Below are 21,439 nucleotides of genomic sequence, written 5' to 3'. Positions count from 1 at the left end.
CTGAAAGGCAGCATTATCAGCTGAGGAAATGGTGAGGCTAACTCAACAGGCTGTTCCATTTTGGGCAGTGATTGCTGCTTCCTCCAAGCTTCCAACACTATCCTTCCTCTCCATTTTCCTCAGATTTTCACTTGTAGTTAGAACTGTGTAAATATTTACTACAGTCACTTAGTGTGTAATTTCATGTGTCTCTACCTTCTGATCTCTTCATTTTCTATTCAGAATAGAAAAAGAATTGCCAAAGATGGTACAATAATCCTTCTCATGTCCCTAGCTGGACAGGCTGGACAGCTGTGCTTCAGTTTCCATGTCAGTAGGTTCAGCATCAGAGGGGAACAAGCCATCTTGGCACAGATGTGCAGGTTAGGTGAGATTTAGGTCTGTGGCAATGTAAAAGGGACCATTACTTTAATGCTACCTACAGCATTTCAGATAGGTATACTCATGGATTTTTAGGTGTCTATGCAGTTTTCCAACAGCTGTCAATTTAGCAAGTGTCTAAATTTAAGCCACCACTTTGCCACAGTGTCATCTTCAGCAAAGAATTTGCTGGCAGAGTGCACTACATGAGGAAGAGCATTGCTCTCTCAGTGCTTTGATGTCACTATCTTTGATTCTTCTGTACTAATAGGATAACACTTCCTTTCAAACAGATTTAGCCAAAACTTGGAAAGTTTCTTCTCTTCCACTGTGTTTTTTTCTAAATAGTATGGTAGACAGATATTCCTGTATGTGTGTCTGTGAGGTTATGCCAATTTGTTATTAGCCTGCCTGATAAGATACTCCAAATTGTACTAGTGACCAATGATTACAACTGGTTGTTTTGTCTCAGTTTTTGTTTCAGCTGAATGTAAATCTTCTAGGATCAAAGGGCTCTATAATCAGAAAGATGCTATGAAAGAAAAGTTTCAATCTCCTCCTGCCACGTGCCTTAAGGCTACAAAAGCAGCTCTCTTTTAACCCTGAAAAGAAATAGCAATAAGAAAAGCAAACCATCAATTAGAATGTGGAATTGTCTTCAGTGTGAAACTCCATTGCTGAGACATGTAAAATGGGACAGCAAGAGTGGGAAAACACTGCTTTAGGGAAAGACTGTGCTAGTCTAGATGACTGAGGTGCTCTCTGGCAGAATTTCTAGGGGTCTGCTGCACAGCAGACCAGCAGTAAATCCAGGAGGCTGTTGCACCAGCTGAACCATGAATAGGTTGAAACAGATTATGTCCTAACAGATTTCAATGAATGTTTTTGGGGGTTGTTTGTAATTCTGTAATGAGAGTTTCAGGTTTTTATATAAACGGGGGAAAGTGAACTAAGCAATGCAAACCAATATTCTACTTATTTTTGAGAAGTCTTTTGTAAAACTTGATGTTTACATGACAGTTAGCACTGTCCTCCTGCCAGAAGATATTGAAAAGGAAGGAAATGAACTGTGCAGTCATTTACACCCCATGAAAAGACATTTGATAGCTTAGAAAGATTTCTTGGTTTCTCTAGTGACTTGTTTCTAGTGAAAGCTTGCTGTCTTTATATTCTGGTCATGTACAGAGTCAAGCAAAAGCAGCACTGGGGAAAAAAAATGTAGGGCCAAATCCATCTAATGTATTTTCACCACAGCTGGTGGAGTTAAGCCAGGAGATAATTTGTCCCAAAGATTTTGGAGCAAGGAAGTATTAAACTGAAGCTTAATAGAGCACTAGAGCTGATGGGAGTAGCAAGAATTTATTTGCAATTAATTTTCACCCAGAATATAAAGAAAAATGGTAAAAGGACAATTTTCCAAAGCTGCAATGAGCATGCACAACCTCTGTCTTCTCTGAAAAGGAAGCAGGACATTCCCATAGGTTTCCATAAACATATCTCCCTATAAATATACACTGTTATCTCCTGGTTTTGATCTGCTCACTTGTCCAGTTAGGTCCACGCAACCACTAACTTTTAAAGCTGAGTCCTTGCCAAAGCTGTCTGTGCTCTCAAAGTGAAACAAAACATTGCACATAGAAAGAAAAAAAAAAGGGTGTTGCTGATGAAGACAACGATAGGCATGGCCTGCTAGGACAGATGCACACCACATCACATAATAAATACATTGTTTCTGCATATGGTATGGCATCACAGATGTGCCTGAACACACTTGATGATTTAGCACCTTTTGCTGTGAGATAAAGCTGTGTCAGATGATGGCAGAAAACAATCCAGGCAGCTGAACTATGAAACGCTTTCACAAAGACCATAAGTAAATAATATAATAAAGTGTTCTGCTCTTTTCAGTATTGCATGTTTGATTCTAAAGGACAACAGGTGTTCCATGATCAAAGATCTCCAATTACAGAGATGTGTAGGACAGAGAAGCAACACTCTGGGGTGGTGGCAGTTGTGTGATTTTTTTCTCTGTTTTTCTTTTTTCTGTAGTATCCTATCAAGGGGCTCTGGGTATTTAGTATAATTCCTCTTCACACAATCCAAGCCGTTTTCTTTTCCACAGTAAGGATCCCAGAAACCTTTGGTTAAGCCCATTCAAGGCTAGTAGTTAACCTGATAGTCTTCACTTTGATCTGGGCTACATTATTTCTCTTTTCTAATCCTTTTTGATAAAGGCAGAATTCTCGGAGTTTCAGATAAACTTTCCCAGGTTTGGATTCCTATCAAAAACATTCTAGGCCTCCTAAAGTGAATTGGATAAATCTAGATTAAAGACCAGTCCAATGACCCCTAAAGGGAGTAGCAACTGTACTAGCTAGAGATATTTGAGATCAAGTATAGTACTGCTAGTGGAACTAAGAGTCATCTGAAATCTTAATTTCAACATCTTCTTTTAAAGGTATTAATAATGAAAGGTTTCTAAAACAGTATAAAAATGTTTGTAAGGATACTTTTTGTGTAAAGAAAATTCATCAGTACTGAACTAAGAGGCCACTATGAAGAGTGTTTCTCTCTGCTCTGAGGGTAGATGATGTTATGTGCTCTCCAGACTGGGTTCATTAACATCTGTCCAGACTTAACACTCTTGTTACAGTGCAGTACCAAACTATGGAATTTCTCTCCATCCTATTACTTTCCAGTTCTGTCCATTGTGAACCTGACTCTGAATGTGTGGAAGCTCTTTTGATCTTGCTTGGTACAATAATCTGAGAGAAGCACAGGCTTTGAGAGTGCCACCAACAGAATCAGTGAAAGGGACTTCTTTGGCAAGTCCACCCGAAGCTAAACACAGTGATCACTTTCTGGTAACTGCTGCCCAGACCTGATCCCAGTCCTTAATTCCTTCTTTGGCATGCTGATAGAGATCAAGAACTATGCAGTACTATTTTGTGCTTGTCACAGGAACAAGCAAGGATCAACTGTTGACTTCACCCAGGGTAATGGTTTAATTTTGTCAAGTATCTTTCTTCTACTAATATATATACAACAAACTGAAGTGCCAAGAAAGCTGCAGTGTTGTGTTCTTACCCAGTGCAATTTGCAAACTCTAGGAAAGGTTCTAAAAATACCTAAACAGGAATTGTCTGTTTCTTGCTTGTTTATTTTCCTCTTCCTTTCCCCAAAACTTTGCTAGAAAGAAAACTTTGTTTTACCCTTCCCTTATTCTGGATCATATGGATCAGAACAGGATCTTGTTGCCCATCTTGTTTTAATCAAAATAGGCAGTGATAGCACTAGCACAGGAGCCTATTTTTATCATATGAGAAACAGCTGTAGTTGAATCAAGAAATACATTCCAGCCTACATGAAATTTCAGTGGTCCAGAGTACGGTTATCACCTGTCCCCAGAACACAGTTCAAGAACATGTGATAGATCCTAATACACATACAGGTCTGGGGGGAGATTGATTAGGTGAGGACAATGCTCTGAGACACACTGAAGAATGACTGAAATGCTCAGTTCATCCACCTCCTATTCCCCACTCTAGAAAAAAACACAGGGTGTGTTTCTAGAAATCCCCCAAATTTCAGCTTTTGGTTTTGGCATGTGGTTGCATTGAAAAAGTGTTTGCAGATAAACAGGGTGAGAGACAAACCAGGCTGGCATGCTGGCACAAATGACCCTGTGTTTAGAGTAATGCTGCAAATAGACATAAACAGGTTAGTTAAGAAGTTCATTGAAATAGTGTCATCTGAAAAATTGAGGGGAGGGGCAAGTGTGAATTTAACTTTTTTTCTGATTGCTATCCACAGTCAAGATCATCTCCTTTGTCAAAGGGAGGCTGCAGAGACCCTCTGTTCATTTGAGTAGAAGAAAAACTTCCTAGTAAGAGGGCTAGAGAGATCCTTTCCTATTAACCCTTGCTTATTCTATGATTCACTACTTTATATGGAGGATAAATGCTCCAAAGAAGAAAGGCCTGGTAGTGCCAGTATAATTCACTATTTGTGGGAAGTTGTCTGTCAAACAGACCTGGTAGAAACTCATGGATAGGGTCAGTCTCTGCCCCAGTGAGTCTGTCCATTGGATAATGACATTGATTGAAAAACAATGTAGGATTGCTTTTGGGTTGAGAGTATGTGGAGTACATTCTGTGAGCTCTTGTAGTCTTGTCAATGACTACAGTGGCTACATCAAGTCCCCACTCAAGTGAGCCCCAGTGTTCTGACATCAAGTGGGGAAGTTCTGGGGGAAGGTAGACAGTGCTGTTAAGGTAGTTAGAAAGTTGGCTTCAAGGACAGCACATTCTTCTCCTTAATTCAAAGTCATCTCTTTTAAGAAAGAGACTTAATTTTGTGCTTTCAGTTTCTTCTGATGACAAAGCTGTATGTGAGGCTGCAAGTTTACAGCAGCAAAAGAAGGAGGTATGAGTTAAAAACATTTAAACCTGAAATTAACAGCTGGACATAGACAAAGTATGAGAACATGAATCAGGCTGTAGCTGAAGATCAAAAACACTGAGAAAAGTTGCTTTTTCCCTCAGTATGTTCACATGGCTCTGCCTCCATGCTTCAGGCAAGACCAGAAGCTAAAGTGCCAAAATATCATGAGAAAAGCTGCTCTTGCAAAATTTCTGGCCTGACCAGAAGTAGGAAAATCTCATGAAACATTGTTCTCATTTGCTTTCCAGCCCTGCTTGGCACGTCCAGGAGGCTAAACCAGGTTCCCCTTGGTTTTGAACCATATTTGAATTCTTCTTTGGTTTCTCATGTCTTTTGTAAATAGTACTCTGTAAACCTGTGGTATGTCAGCTGCGCTGACTTGACACATTGATCCCCAGACCAGTTCAGACCAGCAGCAATTAAGTGTTTTTCGACCTTGTCTAAAAATTATTCATCATTTACTACTAAGTGGAGATCCTGAGTCTATTGCAGTAGGAGCTATACAAAATGACAGAAAAAATACTTTGGCCAAAAGAACTGACTCTAGTGGGTAAGATGGGATTTTGCCACAGTTCCTCACCCATAAAACATGGACATATAGTATTACTAATATCACTAATACAAGTGTAAATAACTAATCAGCATCCAACCCACATGTTTTTGAATCTTAGTCCAGATCTTAAACCACAAGACCATTCTTGCAAACACATTACAAGAAGTATAAATGCAAATAAAAATATCTGAAAAGCATGTTGTGCGGGAAATTGGCTGGGATTCAGTGAGTTCACAGTCAGCCTGACTTTGACCATGAAAGCTTGTATGTTCTGTTGCTGTGCCTGTAGACAGTAAGCAGAACTGAATTTAAGGTCAATATGCACAACATCTGTGCTTACTGAAAAAAAAATCTAACTCCTACATTCTTCAACTAGTAAAACTAATGATGACCTACAGAAGAAAAAGATACATTTTTAAAATACATGACTTAGAGAACACATTACTGTAAAGTTGAGTACTATAACCACCAAAGGAAAGAAAGCTGGGAGAGCTTGCTGATTCAGCAAGCTTCTGTGGAATCAAGTTCTCTAGGAATTTTTCCATTAATTTAGTGTCAGTTGCTAAAAGCCATATACTTTTGCTCACTTTCGAGATTGCTATTTTAGTTGCTACAGGGTAATTGAAGTAAGAATGTACTTCCCATTAAACAATCCCCTTCCTCCATGAAATAAGCAATATGATTGATTTCAATGTAGTCCAGTTTCTCCTTATATTAATGAAATGAGACAAAACTCCCATGCTGTTTTCAACCTATGTTTTACAGTGATGACATGTAGCCAATAGCAACATGCTGCATTGAAGGTCTGAGGACACACACATTTTCCAAAGAGGACCTGGCTAGGATTTCCAAAAACATGAATTCCCTGGGGAGAATCTGTGGGGTAGTGCAGTGCCTCAGGGCAGACTGGTACAGCCAAAGAATATGTCTGACTGTGCTAGAAAGATGCCCCATGCAAAGTCCATTAGGCAGAACAAACACAGCTCTGTTTTACATGATACCAATGGATTCTTAGGGCACATTACTGCCTTCTTGTAAAAAAGGATCTTCTTTGTGACTGAAATTCCTCAGCATAGTGCACACAGCAGCTAAACTGGGGAGGTCTGTACACAATCTCTCTGTTGTATTTCTGTTGTGAGTGTGTGGTACTGCAGAAGACAATAGCAGATGGGACAGTTCAGTCCTCACTGAACAATGCATGGGATTATATTTTGACTTATAATATTTTTATAATTTAGCAGAATTGAACTGTCTAGGATTTAATACATGAAGCATTATCAAAGAGCAGCTTCTGGACCAAAAGTATTTAGAAGCAGACCATTATTTGGCCTAAAGATGCTGTGGCACAGAGCTTCACTACAAAGACAAAGCATTACTAGTGGCTATTGTATGCAAGGTGCCATAAGAACAGTGTCTGTCATAGAAAACCTGATGTATTTTAGGAAGATTTCCAAATTTTGTTTTCTGTATTTATTTTGTATAAAGTAGTTGTCTCTCCCACTAATAATATTATTTATTAAATAGTAGCTGAGAAAACTCACTTTCTAATTTTCCCATCACTGTAAGACCAGACATCTTTGTGACTATGTAGAGGAACAATGCCTAGCAGAGTGAATCCAAAACAAGTGACCATACTATAAATGACTAATAGTATTGCTCCACTTCTAGATAAAAGAGGACAGTGGCTGCAACTTGTTTAAAAAGAAATTATTAGATTCTGTTAGCTGACCAGTGCATTCCTCAGGGTATCACTACGTTTTTCATTTCATCTAGTGCCTGACAATTACAACTTTCCTCCAAAGAAGTAAGAAATTATGATTTAACTTTGATTGCAAAATAACAAACCACTACCTCCCAGAATTTGTCTTCTCTGTTGGTTAACCATCCCCAAGTGTTTTAAGCACATATTCTTTGAACTAGCAGAGTTTTGACTGAGGAATACTTTCCACAGACCCATCATGGTTATCTGCCAGCTGTGCTGGTTTTCTTTCCAGAAGTACACCAATAACTAAAACTACATCATCACTGCTAAAACAAATTACTATTTGCTATATGTTTAATTTCTCTTTCTTGAGTAACTTTCTCCAGAGTGAACAGTGTTAGTTAGAGATGAGAAAATTATAGACATAAATGCTCTCATAAATGGCTCTAGAAGAAATCACCACCATGATACAACTCTCTCACTGAAATGATGAGCCAAAAGCATGGATGTACTGTATAACTAGTTCTTAGTCTTTTCTAGTCCTTAGTTCCTCTCTTGACTAGCTTAAGCAACAGCTCTGAAAAGACAAAGTTGAAAGGGAAATCAATGCTGGGTTGATTTAATAACAAGACAGAAATTAGAGCAGTGACAACAACTTATGTTGGTATTTAGGAACCATTAGTTTGTGTGATGATGTATGTTTATGCATGTAGAAGGTGTTCAGGATTGACTTGTAGGCCTTAAAAATTAGTCACTGGCCTTAGAGCAAGCCCTTAAAGTGTGATTGAAAGTGTAAGAAGCAAATGGGGAGAGAGAAAAAATATTTCTGAGAAACTTCTGTACCAGAATAGCAAAATTACTAGCATCACAAATTCAAACAATATTGAGCAATCATGAAAGCCAGTTAGATAACTTTTCTCCAAAATTATATGAATAAAACAAAGTTTAGAAAATAATATTTGAGTTTATTTCAAAGCTTTTATCAGTTTGATAAAACTGAAGCTATGCTGTTTGAACTGGGGTATTTTTAATGTTTTGTGATTTTCATCAGCGCACAAAAAAATTTGTAATTTTTCATCAAATATAACTTTGAAGAGCTGTTGTTCCAAAACCTTTTTTGCACAAGTCTTCTAGGATTTTTATCTATTATTCTTTATAGATAAACATTTAAGATGTGATATTAAGTGCTTGTAATTATACAATGTTTCCATAGGCCAAGGGACCATAAGTAGAATTATAATTACACCAATACAAACAATTATATAGATAGGGTCAAAGCCAAACATTCCAAATTAGAATTGCTTTTATATTTTGGAAAAATATTAGAACAGCATTGACTCTTACTCATAGTGATGACTTAGTAATCCAGTGTCACAAATTTACCATTCCCTGAATCAGCCCCATAGTTGAATTGGTTGTAATGAGTGTTTTTCAGTATCAAAAGCAGTTTAGGAGTTAGTTGAATCTGAAAATAAAAATTCATTATTCTTAATATGTGGATACTGAATCAAACCTATCTTTTGTTTCACTTTTCTATTATTACATGAAGATGTAGCTAGACAGAGGAACATAGGTAATAATCCCAGAGTGCCTGGGATGTGGTAAATAATGGAGAGAACAGCTAACTGATACAGTGATCTCAGTCACTGCATAAGTGGCACAGGACCATGTTTTACCATAGGCAAATGTAAAACCAAAGGGCTACAACTTGTTGCTATAAGTAGAGGTTTCTTCTCAGGAGAATGACTCAGAATCAGCTAAATTTGAGTTTCCAGTACGACACTATGAAAAGAATTAGCCTTTTCTTCATCACTGATGATCTTGTGCACTACAGCACTGGTTTTTGGTTGGTTTTTTGTGGGTTTTTTTGGTGGGGTTTTTTTTTTTTTTGGTTTGGTTGTTTTTAATCAAGGCTAGTCATTAAAAAGAAAAAGAAAAGCCTACTCTGATTTAGTTCTCTGAGCAATTAGGTCAGCTGTGCAAAAACAAGCAGAAAGCTTACTACTTCCAAGGATCTAAGTGGGTAGTAAAATGCTGGGAACGGAGTGTGCATCTGCCACAGGCCAGCTCTGCAGCACTGCCCCACATCTGAGCCAAGGGTCTTGGAGGCAGCTGCGATGCAGGTATTCAAAACTTGCCTTAGATCAGAAAGAAGCAGATAGATTTCTAGGGAGTGCCATTGGACAAAAGGAGAAATATTTGGTTTTATATGGAAATGTATGGTAAAGTAAAAGGTACAGTAATTGGTCAAGGAAGTTGCCTTGCCCCTCCTGACAGCTCAAGATTGGCACAATCATTGTGATTTGAGTCCTTTCCATCACATGAACACACCAGCTATACCAAGTCAGAGTGCTGTACCAACTGAAACTCTCAGCTAACAGCATCTTCTGGCTTTTCCTCTTTGATACTGTGGAGCAGGCAATCCACTATTACAAACTGATGCACCCTAACAGACTTGAACAGAATCATGCTCATTTGTCTTTGAGGGATGACCATGTTGGGCTTGCCTGCCTTGACCTTTAAAGTCTAACATACAAAACACTGCTGCAAGTTCAGGAGTGGTGGTGAGGTAAAACTCAGCAAAGTTGGAGAAGGAGTGAAGATCTTGAAAATCCTGGTCCTGTAGTTATGTTTAAAATGGAGAACTAATAGCAAACTGTCTCACTGCAACACAAAATCTGCAGTGCAAAGAATATTCTTTGTCAAGAAGTTGATGACAGTAGTAAAGTTAATGCAGATATTCTGATTTAAACTTAAGTTCTGCTTTAGTTTCTCATTTTTTTCCATTTCATCAAATTGGAACAGAGAAAATGGTATTTGAGGCAATAAAAATATGTACTCTATATCATTGTTTTTGCATGTGTTAATCCAGTGCATTCAGAGATTCACTGCCCCCAGCATCTGAAATGCACTGCCTGTCTCAAGAGAAGTTTCCATGTCAACTACTTAGATGGGCAAAATTCTCACAATTCATTGACTTCACTGTTTTTGTTTTCTTTTTCCCCAGAGTGTATTTGAAGGGAAAAATGACTTTTCATAGTCATGGTTATCTGTCATGACTATACCTCTTAGTTTGTATTTTATGGGACTGGTAGGATGGTAGCCCTGAAGAAGCTACTTCCAGAAGTGGAAATTGCATATTGCAATACATGCAACCCTAATTCTTTCCATGACAGTGCATTGTGGCATGGAAAGTGCAACTGTTTTAAACACAACCAGAGTTTAGGTCCAAGTGACTTCTAACATCCTATGAATCAAATATTTTAGCATCCACCTTGTTAGACTTTGCATCTCAGTTGGCACAAAGGTGGCCACCCCATCTTCCCTCACAGTGAAAACCTGTTCAGGGTGACTAATATTTAATTCAAAAGGCTCCCCAGATTTTGTGTTTTGTAGCTGATATGTAGCACAGGAGAGATTAAAGCAGACAGAGGTAGACACTTTTCACTGGTATTGAGTGGCAGAGGAGATCTGATACAAAAAGCAATGGGCACAAATTGAAATACCAGAAATTCCTTTTAAATATAACAAGAGCTGTTTTAGGGTGAGGGTGACTGAGCACTGAGACAGGATGTCCAAGGAGGTTGTGGGGCCTTTATCCTTGGAGATATTCAACACCTGAGTACTGGGCAGGGGGCGGATTAGCTGATCTCCCCAGATACCTGCCAGCCTCAGCAGGTTTGTTATTTTTGTGATTTAATATTCTGGAGTCATGTGGAAGGTCTCCTGTAAAGCACCTGTATTTTGAAGAGTAACGGGGAGAATAAAAGTGCTATTTAGTATGAAAAGTGTGGGGAGGTTTGCAAACACCAGGGTGTTTTCAGCTTTAGAAGTTTAATATGGATGTGCTGAGCACCTCATTTCTTGATTTATATATGAATGCAAAAGTACATTAGACTACATTTTGAAGAGGACTGAGTGCATGACAATTTCTTTTTAGAATACCTATGGATCTTTAGTGGATTGTTTTCAGCTGTCTTCACTTTTTACAAAAATTTGAGCAAAGATATTTCCTGGTTCCATACTTCTGGAAAACTAAAAATGCTATTTTTGTTGTAAAGAACAGTATCATAGCAATTTAGTAAACAGCCATAGTTAAGCAAAAAAAACTGAATATCAGAATACTGGTAACCCATCTGCAGGTCAAAACTGTACCAGACTGTTCAGATCCAATTAAAACCAGACTCCTTTCCCACAAATTAACCAAAAATATAATGAAAATAGAATATTTTGTTTTATAGGCTAGATGCTTAGTTCTACCTGTATGAAGTGAGACTACATTAGCAGAAAAGGCTCAGCTTATATGCAGTTGAAGACCAGTTCTTCCATTTCTGTGTTCTGTTGGATGTTTATCTGATCAGTCCACATGATTTTCCCCAACAGTAAATCATGGACTCAGGGGGGGCTTAAAAGAAAAATCAGCTGACAGATGATCTCTCTTATGTACATGTACAGTATGTTACTTTTTACAGTGTCCAAATTCACTTATTTATCTCTACCTTAAGTAAGAAGGAATGAGGATTTTTTTTTTTTAAGAATCGGTATGGAATAAATCAGCTTTACAAGGAGGCAGTGAATATTTACTGCTGGTTATTCAACTGCTAGCTAAGTCTGACATGGAGTCCTACTAAAATGTAATCTGGACTTTTTAAAGAACTTTAAATTGCTTTTTCACAGATCTGAATCTATACATTTAACTAGTTATGCTCACTGCACTTGGGCTGTGTTCCTTGCTGTAACAGAACCACCCAAGGTATGTTCAAATATCCAGAGAAGAAACCACTGTATCTTAACTTGCAAGATATGCTAAGCAGATAAACAACATCTTTTCTAGAGTGATTAATAAAATGACAGTGATGAATTACATGACAGCCACTGGAGATTAAAAGAGAAAATAATAGAAAAAGGTTGAGTTTGGAAAAGCTAGATAAGGCTTGTGCTTCTGGGAACTGTATACAAGGAATATGAGAGCTGTGCTTTCCATTCCTCATCTGTTTTGGTGTGCTAAATATCCATTCTTCAGCCTTAATTCTCTCACACCAATGGAAGGCACCTTGGAAAGAGGACAGGATGGGTCAAAATATTGATCTTAGGTACTCTGGAAAATAAATGAGGGATTTACCGTTAGCAGCTGGATAAGGAGACTAATTGATTGGGAAAAAATCTCAAGAATGGAGGTGAGATAAAGAGAAGGTATGACATGATGCAGAACATGGGGTCAGTAGGGTCAGACCCTCTGTATGTGCTCCAATAATTCTGCTGGAGTGAGACAACAGCCTGTTTCTGAGGGCTGACTATCCAAAGGTGCTTCTATCTGTTCTCACTTCCTACTGAAACAAGCAGGTTTTTTTGCACAGAGATTACAGCTAAAGTCCTTATTTAAGTTACCTTAGGGTGATGCTCTATAGTGTCATCTGATTGTTTTTTAACAGCTGGCAGTCTTCAGGCAACAGCTGTCTTCTCACTTCTCTCACTCCCCTGGCTCTTATCTCTATAGCTTCTGCTTTTGGCCCTTATCAGACATCAAATGTATCAGGGGCTTGTAACAGAGACAACTATGAGGCAGAAAGAAAAGATGTGATAAGAAATGTTTATGAAGAGTGATGCTTTCATAAGATACTGCTCTTCCTCATGTAAAAGAATGGCAAGGTCCAAGGGATTGCACTGAGGTGGTTTGCATCCTTCATGAAAGGATCATTTAGCCTGCCCCCTCAAGAGCAGAGACTCTGCCACTGGTCCCCACTGTGGTTTCTGTGCACAGTCATCCTGTTGAATCCCCGTGTTCAACTACCAGAGGAACTGGTTAAAACAACACAGGCTCTAATGCAAAGTCTGCACACTGGAACCAGCTCCAAACCATCCATCATCACAAGTTATGACCATTGTGAGCTGCAGTTCAGATAAGAGCAGCTCATGAATAATGAACAGCTTGATAACCTGGGCCAAATACATAGTAGTGAACGTGTTCTTTGAAGGGCCTGTAGTTACAGAGCAGTTCCCTTTGTAGGAGGCACAGGCTTCAACAGCTCTGTTCAGTCTGACAGCAGAGAGCTCTGGAGGTTGTGCAGATACTAAACTACTACTGAGCAGCATCCATGAGTAACTGCACCATTTGACAGTTGCAAGATTTACCTCTATCATAACAGCTTTAATCACAGTGTTCCATGGAAAAGAGTGCAATACTGAAAAATGTGAAGCTGTGGCATTCAAAAATCCTAAATCTACAGAATACATCTCAACAAATAAGGTTACAGGACTTATGCATCAGAAGTAGCCAGGCCAGTGGCCTACAGCAGAGGCAGAACATGCCCAGGTCTGCAAGCACCATGGTCAGACAGACCTGCGAGAGGTGTAGCCACCGAGAGGAGCCCACTGCTGTTGACCACTCTGTTTTCAGTCACAAAGGAAACTTCTTGCAGCAAAGCAGCACTTAATGACTTGGCTTAGGTCAAATACAGCTGAAATGAGGAAAACTTGCAATGCCTCACATGTGCCTACGGATAGACACCTCTCAAAGTCAAAACAACCCTGATGCTACTGTTATTGGAAAAGTATTGTTATTACTGTTATTACACCACTTATTAATTAATGAATTATGTCATTATTCAGTAATTCTTCAGTAGTAGCACTGACTTTGGGATATATGAGATCTTTTTAGGGCTCAGAGTAATCAATTTCTTCTCACGTTTGCACCAAGAATCCTGACTTGCTATCAATTTTACCTTCAAACCATCCCCCTGCTGCCCTCTGCTCTCTGAACACACACTGAAATCTAAAGTTTCAGACATTCTAGGAATCTTTCCTGATTCATTTTTTTTCCATTCTCTGAGAAACCCGATCCACCAGAAGGGTGGGAGAGCTTATTGTTTCTTCGTCTGACATCTGGATTTCATTAGCAGACTCATGCGTGCTGAATCAGGAATGGGAGCCCAGAAGAAAGCAGATGAGAGTTAAAATTACGTTAATGTTGAAAAAGACGCCCTTTCTCTTCTCCAACTTTGCAAACAAACACAACATGTGAGTCAGATTGTGAGCTCAGCACAAGCACTACAGCCATATTAGCTGTACCCACTAATGTTGGATATACTCTACCTCAAGCACCTATAGAGGAGAACATTGTATTATTTACTTCTATATGTCAGTATGAAAAAGACCCCAACCAAACCTTTCCAGCAGTTTCATGTTAATACCACTACTTTGTAGTTTTGTAGCGTCTCCTACTTTCTATTTAAACAAATTCAATAGAGTATGAAAGGAAATAATTTATCACAAACCAACCATAAAATTACAGTTAAGACTTGCTGCTTAGGAGACTTCTATAAACAACAGCAGCAAGAGAGACCAATATTTTAAAGTTTAACAGGAGTGTTAGCAATGGCTGAAAAGTCAGACTGTTATTAATAAGCATAGCTTTCACTGCAGAACAGTAGAAATAGCAATAGAAGCACTAACTCTGTCACTGCTGTACACAGTGCTATGCCAACAGCTTCTGGATGACTGAAAGAGCTCATCATATTTGCTCAGGGTGATAGTTGCTGGCATAAAATATCCACCTTCACAACCTGCTTCATCCTTCTTCTCCCTCCCAGTGCAGGACATCTGGCTTCCAGACCTCGAGTGCCACGCTATCTAGTCAGACAGCCCTGTCTTCTATGGGCTCTAAGAAAATGAGGAGACTCTAATCATTTGTGTCTGGGTCACACAGAGAAAGGGGGATTGACAAGAAGCTTTTGGTCATGTTTTAGAAGATCAGGTGAGTCTAGGATAAGGAATCTAGCAGAATTACAAAATGGAAAAAAGCTGAGAGGGCAGTGTGATTACAGATAACTGGACAAAAGCTGAAAGAAAAGAAGCAGCAGAAAAACATCGAAGTCAGGTTTTGACACTCCCCTGCAAGTCACCTCAAGAAAACTTAATATAGCATTGAGACAGGTCTATATCCCCTCTTGAGGGCTTCACCTACACATTTTAGGACCACATGACATCACATAGGATACAACTGTGTAATGTACTTAAATGAGCTAAAAATTGATAGAAATTTTGAGTCACTAGTGCAAAAATGACTAGCATTCTGTAAAACCACAGTTCAGTTAGGTTCATTTGTGTAACAGCACTCTATGCTGCCTCAGGAGATATGGATACCACTTTTCCACAGAAAGGTACATGCCTGTGGCAGGTGATACACAGGTAATAAGTACTTCTTTGTCACACACCTCAGGATAGGGATGAGGCCCTTTATTTATACATACAAGTAATTCTTTTCAAGGACACTGGACAATTCACGGGCCTGATTTGATTTTCCTCTTTCTCATGTTTTGTGCAAACACTTAAACCAGTGGCAAGTGCAGCCCAAAAGGCACTGCAACCATTTTGGTGCTGGTTTGTCCTCACATAAAGTGTACAGATAATCTGGCCTTGAGACAGCTGACATAACAGGAGGATTTTTTTCATTCTTTCTTTCATGATTTTTGAGAAAATTTATGAAGACAGGAGTGTTTTTGTATTCTATCTATTGAATCTCCTTAACTAGAGTTTACAGAAGTCTGTTTTAAGTAGCAGAGCTCCAACTTGCCATAGAAGAAATAGAAAAAAGAGGAAATATAAAATGCAGGTCTGGAATGACTAGTATAACATTCTGTTTTTTAAAACTATTTAAATCAAAGGCACCTTTCTACTTAAATGATCAATCTCCTTTGATCTTCTAGGAAAGCCTTCTTGTTTGCCATTTATTTGAAAGGAGCCTTTCTCTTCCCCACTTTTCGCTCTTCAAATTTTTTTCAGCTGTGTAATCAGGAATAAGAGAAATACGTCTTCTATATAAAATAATCTCAGAAGCTATCTCTGCTCTCATAAAGCCTTTCGAGGGTCTCCTTTTCTTAAAGTGTAGGACGGACAGGGCAGTGTTTGGGAGGGCTGAGTGTGCACCTGGGCTGGTGTTCTTGGCTGCCAGGTGGTGTGGGCAGCCTGGCTCAGCTGCAAGTATTCATTTGCCTGGGCTGTTGCAGAGCTTTAACTATAGTTGCACACCTGCACTGTGGTTTAAAATTAGAAATTTACTTGAAACCAGTATTTTGTATGTGAGCCTGGGAAATGTTCAGGGTTACCCTGAACTCATTTCCAAGATTATAGCTTGAGACTGTGTTGAAAACTAGTTGAAATGTTTCATCTCAGAAATGAAAAAAAAAAAGTAATTATTTACAGGGTTCAATAATACAGAAGATCTCAGAAGGTGCTGCTGTACTCCTATGCACATTTCTACACAGGCAGGGAATGAGTTAGAAAGAGAAAGTAGCAAGTTTCCTGTGGAAAATCAGAAATCTTAGGACAAACTAGTTATCAATATTATTTCATTTCCAAAATGTCTGCTGTTGCTGCTAAAATCCCCAAATGTTTCAATTTAAGTGCCTGTATATAGGCTTTATTGCTTTAGCTAATAATTTGGCACTGACCAGGCTCTGAAATAAAAGACTTATTCATTGTTGTCTCTAATTACTATACAAACATTTTAGCACTCCTGCCAAATGAAGGACATTTGGAAAAAAAAGTCTTAAAACCTTTATCTCATTTTTTTTGTCTTAAAAAAAAAGCTTCTACAAACCTGCAAAATGCCTCTTTAAATAACAATCTTCTATCAGAAACAGGACCGATAAGTTATAGTATAAAATATGAAATGTTAAAGAATGAAGTTTGCACGAAGTTTACCCCAAGCCTCATGTCTATGAAGCTGACATTCCCTGGATCAGCACAGCAGAGTCTTGTGTTCCTGATCCATGCAGTGCTGCCTTCTCTCCTGCTTCCCTCTCTCTCTCAGGCACTCTGAAGGATATCTACAATCCTACCAGGCACAGATGAAAAGTTACCTGAGAAACTCTGTTCACATCTCATAGCAGACCTTTCTACAGCTATGAAAGGAGACACATCCAAAGATGTAAGGCTCCTTCTACATTTATTGATAAAAGCCAGATACAGTAGAATGCCATCAGTATTTGTGCTATAGCAGGGAAGTGGAATAGGGATTAACTCCCATTTAGTTTATTAATTTCTTGAAGGAAGTGATACAATGGGAGGGCCAGGCAGGGCTGTGTGGTACATGCTGACAGCAGGAAAATGAGAGGGGCCCCCTGGGTTGGATTTGTGCCTTCCCAATCCACTGACTGTCCTGGGACAGCCAGGGAAGCAAGGAGGGGCTGAGTGCACTGCTGGCTGTTGCCAGCAGAAACTGCTGATCTGCCTTCAGCCATTTGCTCCTGCTCAGTGCTCTTGCTGTTTGCCAGCTTCCTCCTCTGGACAGTAACTCAAAGGAAAAGGGAGGGAGAGGCACAGCAGCTGACACTCACTTTCTCCTCAGAGCTTTTCCCATTTCCATGACACCATCCCAGCCTCTGCTCAGACCCTGGAGGCCTTCTCGAATTGGGCATGTAGTTTATCAGAAAACACATTTTTATTTTTGAGAAACAGGAAAACAAGGTTCTGTTTAAACTGGGAAAAGGAATTGAAATATTTATACATTTGGCAGATGTGAAAATTTTTGGAATTTCAAACCAGAAACACCATGAAATAGATGTTCATTTTGGGTAAATTAAGCTTTTGAAACATTTTCAAACAAATTCTTGCAAAACAAATTCAAGCCATTGCTAAGAGAAAAGCTTCCACTTCAGGTGTTCGCTTCAACTTTTGCTTTTTCAGCTGAACAGCTTGTTGAAGCACATTTTCCTGGAGAAAATTCCTTTGGAAAATAATGTTATTTGATTTGTTTTTAAAATATAGATTAAATGAAGCTACCTTTTTACAGAAAGTGTTTGTGCAAGGACATTTTGACAAGTTTAGTGGAGGGCTTTATCTGTATTTGATGTTTTAATAAATCCCTGTTTGCTTCTACTTTTATACTTTTATTTAAAAGCATAGTGAGGAAGGATTATGGTAGATATTAGAGCTGGGAGACAGATCTTGAAGAACAGGGATGTTTTATTGCGGAGGATGAAAATTTAGTTAACTTTCATAAATAAACCTCTGATTAAATTTGATGGGGACATTGAGAAGTCACCAAGTCCAACCTCCTGCTCAAAGAAGGACCAACACTGAGGTCAGGTCAGGTTTACTACAACTTTGTCCAGTCAGATCTCGAACACTTCCAAGCATGAATGGAAATTCCACAACCTGTATTTCACACTAAACCAAAATACTTTTATGAAGTGAGAAAAAATGTTCCACTTAATTTTCCATCATTCACTTCTTATCAGTGCAAATGAGGAATTGATAAATTATTGTGGTTTGACCTGGTAGTTCTCTCTTTACCTTATCTATAAATCAGCTGGTGGAGGGCTGGGAACCTTTACCTTCCTCCTCAAAAGGAATGCTCTCAGTACTAATTTCAAAGCTAAACACCCAATTATGGTTTATCAGGATTTTTACTGCAAACTAAGCAAATACCAAATTGTTAGTAAGAGAGTTCATATTTAGACCAGTGCAATAGCTATGTTCAGTCTACTTCAAATGAGTTTATAAAAGTCTCTCAGTGACTTGCATAAGATTTGGACCTGGTTTATTGTGTGTGGGTTTCAAATATAAATTATGCACATTTAAGATAGTGAATTGTAATATTAGCATGCAGATAATGCAGAAACAAAAGGCTGGGAGGTGCTTTGGGATGTTCTCAGTTGTCTCTGGACAGGATCACCAGTGCAAATCTTGGTTTATATTCACCTACACTGTTCCAAAAGTCCTCCAGTGATCAAAAGCACTCAACTTCGAGGCCTCACAGTTAGAGCAGCCTAGCTGGAGGCCACTACTGGACTCATTAGCTGTGGCTGTGGAGAACAAACTGTGCCCTTCATGTGAGGCTTTCTACATATTTGCAAAATTTTAATGTGATTTTTTTGTGGGAACAAACAACACTGGTTCTTCAGCCTTTCAACACAAGTCACGTTTCAGAGACCCAAAACTGATTTTTCTCCTCTCCACTTTATCCTGAATTTCTGTGCCCAACCTGGAGCCAGAGGAGGCTTCATCCTCAGAGGAGTCTTCATCCACAGAGGAGTGCTAAAACCTTAATCAGTTTAAATGCTGGGTATCATTATGGTTTTGCATTTAAACAGTATTCTTTTCCTGATATCTACCTTGTTGCTAGTTGCCAGTTGGCTTGAAATTATCTAGATAGTGAATATGCAAATGAGTTTCAAAGGTGAATACAAAGTATTTGGAAAACCTCAACGAAATGAAACCCCATTCTGTGGTGGATGATCCTACCTGTCACACAGCCCATTGGTAACTATCACACAGAACCTGAGACTCCACTCCAAGGCCAAGCAAGCACTGCTCTCTTAGAGTATTTGCCTTTATCACCTCTGTCTGCATTGCAACTCCCACAGGGATAAAAAACCCATTTGAACTGGTATTAGTATACAAAGACGGAAGCGCAGCAATAACGGCTTAGTCATGGGCCTGAAGGAGGAGCTTGGGTTTGGCTGCACTTCCAGACTTTTGGGAATGTAATGTCAAGTAGTGTACTAGACAGGAAAGGGGCACAGACAAAGTTTACTAGGTATGTTCTGTTTCTTTTTCACTATCCAACCGTTCTTACTTCGGTACATTAGGGTTCAGTATCTTCTTTTCAAGCACACAGTTTATCAAAAAACTGGACATAAATGCTGCATGCTATAGACACAGCTTTAACACAAGAACTTTGGGAACATTCTCTCAAAACAGGGCTCTCAGATCCTCTCTACTCCTGTACAGCTCTCTGAGTTATTTTCCTCTGATAAATGGTTTGAATCCATGACGTGCAAAGCTCATTGAGAATGTCCAAAAGAGTGCACAATGGGTATTTTTTGATCTTTCAGACTCTTAAATAGCTTACATTTTTAGAGGTAAGATGGGTGTGCACAATTTATAGCCCACTATATCTTGGTTGCAAGATTTTTGCAAGTCCTCATAATAAAAGTAGAAATTATCTGAAAAAATATATTCAGCTAATCTCAGAAATGTTGAGAAAACTTGGCACAGCTAAGTTCAAGCATATGAGAACAAAAAATAAAAGCCTGCAATAAATTTTATACTATATTTAATATCATGGAGTTGTCAAAGTGGCTCCATATGACAAAAAAAAATTTAAAAATCTAAGCCAAGTCCAAATTATCTACAATAGTTTAATGCAGGTTCTCAATGAAAAAATAGGAATAAATGAAATCAGCATGTTGTATAAAGAGAACTCTTCAGAGCCTCACATTCATCCAGTATCTTGTAATGTGGAATTTTAGTATGTGCATTCATTTGCAGAATGAATACCTGAAAGATACAATTTCTTATAGAACTATGTGTAGCTGAAGAAATGTGCATACCTAAATGTATTTCAAAGCTAGAGAATGAAGGGACTAGACATACAGACTTTTTTTTCTGGAGTGCCACACATAGTTTGAAAGCAATTACATATAGCAGAGATTTAACACCTTTTCCTCCCTTGTAATACAGGTTCTGTCTCAGCACTGATCTTACTAACACCACTAACTTACCAGATGTAAGTTTAGCTGTCGTTTTCTTTTAATGTGTGTTGCATATTTTCATCTTTACCTCTCAAGAAGAATACTCATTTTGGTGATTCAAATACTGTTTTTTTTTGTATCGGGGTACTTCAGTATCTCTAGGCTGACAGAATTGAAGAATAAGTAGGAGAGGCCTGTACAGCACCAGATTAAATGCCACCAATATATACTCTGACCAAAAACTATTGTGTAACCTGAAAAATTGAGCCCATACAGGGTGTCAGATTCCTCCAAGAATGGAGAGGTTAACCTCTCATCTTGTAACTGAGTAAAAATAATGATATCTCACTCAGTTCAATAGAGAAAAGACACATTTATTTGGATTCTATCACACAATATCCAAAACCTACTACAAAATGTAAAATGTAGCAACTGTCAAAAATATTTTCAGAGTGAATGTTAGGATTTTCTAAGGTCTGTGATCTCTTTTAATTCCAGAGCTCTTTGAAATTACACCTTTACTTTAAAAGGAAGATCAATTCCAAGAAGTGTTTAATTTACTATTAAAAAAAAAAAATTGAGATCTCTGAGCTAAAAAACAGAAAGTTAAATTTTTTCCAACTTTGCAGAGATGCTAGTTTGTTCCTCATTGCCATCTTAGTCAGCCTTTGCTACCTGGAGAAATCGCAGCTGTGAATTCCTTAAATGTTATGCACCTTTGAGATCCTTGCACAACCATAAGGCACAAGTCAAATCAGATGAATGTTTCAGGCATGAGAGTTGCTCCAATCTTGCAGCCAAATATCTGCCTGCTGAGGCAGCTCCACTGCCAAAGATCCTCTGTATCTGACCACAGGGAGGGACAGCTTCAGGGCAGCGTGATCTGGCAGGCCAAGCTATGGA

The 21,439-nt window shown here is 38.7% G+C and overlaps 1 protein-coding gene across 2 annotated transcripts in view; it reads right to left on the bottom strand.

Annotated features, from left to right (window-relative positions):
• Positions 1-21,439, bottom strand: part of ZCCHC24 (zinc finger CCHC-type containing 24) — a 103,830-nt gene that overhangs the window by 60,721 nt on the left and 21,670 nt on the right. The window contains exon 3 of one of the 2 annotated variants that reach the window (XM_072931000.1): positions 1-21,439. This exon is cut by the window's left edge and continues 8,888 nt beyond it. The exons of the other annotated variant lie outside the window; for it this stretch is intronic. Coding sequence (XP_072787101.1) covers positions 21,245-21,439 — 195 coding nt within the window. The 3' untranslated portion in view covers positions 1-21,244. 2 annotated transcript variants of the gene reach the window in all.

Source organism: Taeniopygia guttata, chromosome 6 (assembly GCF_048771995.1).
Source record: "Taeniopygia guttata chromosome 6, bTaeGut7.mat, whole genome shotgun sequence".
Taxonomy (NCBI): Eukaryota; Metazoa; Chordata; class Aves; order Passeriformes; family Estrildidae; genus Taeniopygia; species Taeniopygia guttata.
The sequence above is the reverse complement of the archived record's forward strand: the minus strand, read 5'-3'. Positions and strand labels throughout refer to the sequence as shown.